This window comes from Octopus sinensis, linkage group LG11, assembly GCF_006345805.1.
Source record: "Octopus sinensis linkage group LG11, ASM634580v1, whole genome shotgun sequence".
Classification (NCBI taxonomy): domain Eukaryota; kingdom Metazoa; phylum Mollusca; class Cephalopoda; order Octopoda; family Octopodidae; genus Octopus; species Octopus sinensis.
In genome coordinates this window covers 61,036,055-61,042,054 of record NC_043007.1, presented here as the reverse complement: position 1 = coordinate 61,042,054, position 6,000 = coordinate 61,036,055, and the positions used below count along the sequence as shown (strand labels likewise).

Below are 6,000 nucleotides of genomic sequence, written 5' to 3'. Positions count from 1 at the left end.
CTTGTTTTTACAGCCAAATTTCTCCTATCAGGTCTCTTATATTTCTCTTAAATGGTTCATGGAGAAATGGTTTATATATGATGGTCAGCAGTGAGTCAAAGAAGTGGCCCTAGACCACTTGCTATAAACCAGGTAAGTATTAACTATCATAGAAGTAGATTAGGTTAAAACTATTAACTTTGGTTGGAGATCTACCTAGAAATGATAATAGCACAGGTATTATTATGGTTATAAACCATGAAAATTCTACTTTAAAACTGTAATCATGATTAAATATAAGGAAACAATATTAAAATTAATAAATACTAAAATATATATGATGCACCTCAGTTATAAGGGTGGTTGGCTCCATTTTATAGTTCTTTTATTATCTTTTTATTGTTTTACTTGTTTCAGTCATCTGATTGCAGCCATGCTGGAGCACCACCTGGAAAAGAAAATATGTGTCATCCTTGTGCAGGGGCCATGCTAATCTTCTCCGTATCGTTCCAATTTTAGAATATGTACAGCTGAAGTTGATTTTTATAGCATGATTTGTTCCCCTCTTAAGTTTAGAGCAAATGGGGTATTTGTGTTAATATTTTAACATTTAGGGCAGTTGAGTAGCAGATCACTAGACATCAGACAAAATTATTTGCAGTATTTTGCTATAGCCCATCCCCAGTTCAAATCCTGCCATGATCAATTTTACTTGTCATCCTTCAAGGGATCAATAAAATAAAGTACCAATTCAGTAATAGGATCAATATAACCGACTATACTCACCTGCAAAATTTGTGGGTGAGTGTGCCAATTAACATTTAAATATTCTAATTATATTATTTATCTATAAGCTTGATCTAAAATTATATCTAAAAAAAATATAAAAATCAAATTTTTGAGGTAGAGTATTAATGATTCTTGCAAGGAAACTTTACAGAAAAATGATAGAGCATTTTATTGCTGGAAGCACATTTTCAATTGAATCATCTAAGTGAAATCGTATTCCAATTGATTTTCCAGGCTATTGCCTTCTTGAAAATTTTGTATAACAATAATGTAGATGAAAAATACCTCATCAAAGATGGTGTAATGATTTGAACAATGGTGAGAAGCAAACTATGAATTGGAGAAGCAAAATCAACAGTTACAAAGACTTGCTTACTGGCATGGTTATGTGGTTAGGAAGTTTGCTTACCAACTGCATGGTTTCAGGTTCTATTCCACTGAATGGCACCTTGGGTAAGTGTCTTCTACAACAGCCCCAAGCCAACCAAAATCTTGAGTGGATTTTATAGATAGAAACTGAAAGAAGCTAGTGATGTGTGTGAGCGTTTCTTTGCCCTGATATCATGCTATGATTTTAAATGAGTGTCACTGTCACAAAAGCAGTATTGTTCACTTCCAGTCTGTCATGAAAACATATCTGACCCTAAGAGAATATTTATCTTGCTTGGAGACAAATGAGGGTTGGTGACAGAATGGTATCCAGCTGTTAAAAATCTGTCTCAATGAATTCTGCCTGAACATGGAAAAGTGGATGTTAAACTGATGATGATAATTTTTTTGTCCTTTTGCACCTCAGTTTCTAATTCAAATGAAACTTTGAAACAGAATATAAATAATATAGTTTATTATTTTATTTAAAATAACAATATAAATATACTCAAAAACCTACATCCCATTTTATACTTTGTGGCTCTTGAATTTCTTTATAACAAATAAGTCTATCTCCTCGCTGGAATTGTATCGTTAAATCTTCTAAACTAATACCACACTCAAAATCTGTTTTGATGGTATCGACTTCGTGTTTGAAATGCTTCATAGAAGATATATTTCCTGCAAAAAAAAAAAAGATACATAAAGATTAAATCAAAACTAAAATTCTTCGATACACAATCCTCTTAACAGCTGTATAAGTAGCTTAGAGGTCAGGGGCAAAGTGCAATAATGTCATCTAAGTGTAGTGAGTTTTACAGGAATAAAATCACATTCATGAATACATTTCTTTATATTAATTATAATTTACTTCAGATACATCTTAAATTATTGCTAAATGTTTAACTTCATTTTTTTTTTAATGCATGAAAGATAAATTGATGAAATTCTGAGTTTCAAGCGTGTAGTTAGTTTTCGACCATTCACTCTAAATGAGAGTTCAATTGAAGACAGTCAATGTTTACTGCTGGACGTTAGCCTGCAATTCGTCGAGAAAGATTACACAGTGTGGAAGTTTGATGGTGGTATTTCAGCGACGATTCACAGGCTAACGTCCACAAGTAAACATTGACTCCCTTCAAGCGAACTTTGAATCATACTCAATGGCTGAAGACTAGCTACATGCTTGAAACTCAGAGAACCAGGGAATTTAAATCAAACTGTTTTGATTCATTTATATATATATATATAATAGCTGAAGCTAAATGATATTAAATACTGGTTTCAAATTTTGGCACAAGGCCAGCAAGTTCAGGAAAAAGAATAAGTCAATTAAACCGGCCCCAGTGCTCAACTGGTACTTATCTCATAAACCCTGAAAGGATGAAAGGCAAAGTCAACCTTGGTGGAATTTGACCTGAGAACATAAAAGACAACAAAATGCCACTAAGCATTTTACCCAGCATGCTAATGATTCTGCCAGTTTGCCACATAATCATCATCATCATCGTTTAACATCCGCTTTCCATGCTAGCATGGGTTGGACGATTTGACTGAGGGCTGGCGAACCAGATGGCTGCACCAGGCTCCAATCTTGATCTGGCAGAGTTTCTACAGCTGGATGCCCTTCCTAACGCCAACCACTCTGAGAGTGTAGTGGGTGCTTTTACATGCCACCAGTACGGGGGCCAGTCAGGAGGTACTGGCAAGGACCTCGCTCGAATGTTTTTACAAGTGCCAGTAAGGCAACGCTGGGAACGATCACGCTTGAATGGTACCTTTTACATGCCACCGGCATGGAAGCCAGTTAGCTGCTCTGGCAACAATCATGCTCGGATGGTACTCTTAGCACCCTACTAGCACAGGGCACAAACACCAGTCAGGTGACGCTGGTAACGATCACACTCAAATGGTGCCTTTTATGTGCCACTGGCACGGAAGCTGGTTAGCCGCTCTGTCAATGATCACATTCATATGCTGCTCTTTGCGCCCCACTAGCACAGATGCCAGTCATCGAATTTGATTTCGATTTCACTTGCCTCAACAGGTCTTCACAAGCAGAGTTTAGTGTCCAAAGAAGGAAAGGTATGCATAAGTGGGCTGGTTACGCCCCTAGCAGAATGAATGGGATAAAGAGAGTCTGCCAAATGTCGACCCAATAGAGGGACCAGCTATCCGAGTTGACAGTTCCAATTGGAAGCATGAAGACAGGGAAAGCCCCAGGCCCATCAGGAATTACTGCTGAGATGCTCAAAATATGACCTTGCTCTAATTGCTGAGTCACTATCAGAACTCGAGGAGAAGTTTCAGCAAGGATTAGAATCGAAGGGCCTTAGAGTCTATCTAGCTAAAACCAAAGTCCTAATAAGTAGGAAGGTAGACAAATCTCAAACGCCTTCAGGTAGATGGCCCTGCTCGATCTGTAGAAAAGGCGTAGGTAGGAACTCTATAAGATGCACCAAGTGTAAGCTATGGACACATAAGAGGTGCAGCAATGTCAAAGGAAGGCTAAATAGGAATATAGTTTTTGTATGTGGCAGATGCTCTGGTGCAATAAACACTGAAAATGCGCAGAGACCATCTTCCGCCATATTCCAGAGAGAAAAACTTGAAATAGTTGATAGTTTCCTTTACCTAGGTAACCAAGTCAGTAGCGGGGGTGGGTGTGCCGAAAGTGTAACTGCTAGAGTAAGAATAGCCTGGGCGAAGTTCAGAGAGCTCTTACCTCTGCTGGTGACAAAAGGCCTCTCGCTCAGAGTAAAAGGCAGACTGTATGACGCATGAGTGCGAACAGCCATGCTACATGGCAGTGAAACATGGGCCGTGACTGCTGAGGACATGCGTAAGCTCGCAAGAAATGAAGCCAGTATGCTCCGTTGGATGTGTAATGTCAGTGTTCATACCCGACAGCGTGTAAGTGCCTTGAGAGAAAAGTTGGACCTAAGAAGCATCAGATGTAGTGTGCAAGAGAGGCGTCTACACTGGTATGGACACGTAGTAAGAATGGATGAAGATAGTTGTGTGAAAAAGTGCCACACCCTAGCGGTTGAGGGAACCTGTGGAAGAGATAGACCCAGGAAAATCTGGGACGAGGTGGTGAAGAATGACCTTCGCTCTTTAGGTCTCACCGAGGAAATGACCAGAGACCGAGACCTTTGGAAGTATGCTGTGCGCGAGAAGACCCGGCAGGACAAGTGAGGCCATAACCAATGGACCCTACCTGGGACGTAGTCAGTCCACCTGTGCATACCTTCCTTCTTGGGACACATAACTCTACTTGTGAAGACCTGTTGAGGCAAGTGAAAATCAAAAATCAAAAATCAAAGTATCAAATCAAAATCGATGAACATCAATGGAATTTGTAGTTTTGTGGTGGCACATAAGAAAACCATCCGAACGTGGCCGTAGCCAGTACCGCATCGACTGGCCTCCGTGCTGGTGGCACATAATAAACACCATCCGATCGTGGCCATTCGCAAGCCTCGTCTGGCACCTGTGTCGGTGGCACATAAAAAGCACCGACTACATTCACGGAGTGGTTGGCATTAGGAAGGGCATCCAGCTGTAGAAACACTGCCAGATCTGACTCGCCTGGTGCAGCCTTCGGGCTTCCCAGACCCCAGTTGAACCGTCCAACCCATGCTAGCATGGAAAGCGGATGTTAAACGATGATGATGATGATGATGATGAATCTTCATTCATTCTGCCACATACAAAAACTATCTTCCCAGTTAGCCTTCCTTTGATATTACTGCACCTCTTATGTGTCCATAGCTTACACTGGATACATCTTATAGAGTTTCTACCTACGCCTCTATTACAGATCGAGCAGGGCCATCTACCTGAAGGGATTTATGGATTGCCTGCCTTCCTACTTATTAGGACTTAGGTTTTAGCTAGGTTGACTCTAAGGCCCTTTGATTCTAATCCTTGTTTCCACACCTGAAACTTCTCCTCGAGTTCTGATAGTGACTCAACAATTAGAGCAAGGTCATCAGCATAGAGGAGCTCCCAGGGGCATCCTGTCTTGAATTCCTCTGTTATTGCCTGGAGAACTATGATAAATAGGAGGGGGCTAAGGACTGAACCTTGGTGGACCCCAACCTCCACCCAGAATTCTTCAGTGTACTCGTTGCCAACCCTCACCTTACTGACAGCGTCCCTGTACATGGCTTGCACAGCTCTCATTAACCATTCATCTATCCCTAGTTTCCTCATTGACCACCAGATAAGGGATCAGGTGACCCTGTCAAAGGCTTTCTCCATGTCAACGAAAGCCAGATACAGAGGTTTATCTTTGGCTAGGTATTTCTCCTGCAGCTGTCTTACCAGAAATATAGCATCAGTGGTGCTTTTCCCTGGCACGAAACCAAACTGCATCTCATCTAAACTGACTCTCTCCCTAATTAGTTGGGCTATGACCCTCTCCATGACCTTCATTACCTGATCCAACAGCTTGATACCTCTGTAATTATTTGTATCTAGGGCGTCACCTTTACCTTTATAGCAGTTGACTATAGTGCTGCTACACCAATCATTGGGTATGACTCCTTCGTGTGTCACCTGGTTAACTATACAGGTGACTAGGCTATAGCCGACACTGCCAAATATTTTGAGCATCTCTGCAGTAATTCTAGATGGGCCAGGGTCTTTCCCTGTCTTCATACTCTTAGTTGCTTTAGCTACCAAGGTACTGTCAACTCGGATAGCTGGTCCCTCTGTTGGGTCGACATTCGGCAGACTCTCTTTATCCCATTCATTCTCTTTGTTGAGCAACCTTTCATAGTGGCATCTCCAAACCTCTCTCTTTGCATCCTCATTTAGCACAACTGAACCATCATTCATGCAAACACATTTCTCTCC

At 41.0% G+C, this 6,000-nt stretch overlaps 1 protein-coding gene and 1 pseudogene across 2 annotated transcripts in view; both read right to left on the bottom strand.

Moving 5' to 3' along the window:
* Positions 1-431: 431 nt before the first annotated feature.
* On the bottom strand, positions 432-520 carry LOC115217720 (annotated as a pseudogene).
* Positions 521-1,595: 1,075 nt separating this feature from the next.
* LOC115217106 (translation initiation factor IF-2, mitochondrial) overlaps positions 1,596-6,000 on the bottom strand; it is a 39,444-nt gene continuing 35,039 nt past the window's right edge. For both annotated transcript variants that reach the window (XM_029786706.2, XM_036507555.1), the window contains one exon: positions 1,596-1,818. In XM_029786706.2, coding sequence (XP_029642566.1) covers positions 1,646-1,818 — 173 coding nt within the window. In that variant the 3' untranslated portion in view covers positions 1,596-1,645. The remainder of the gene's footprint in view (positions 1,819-6,000) is intronic.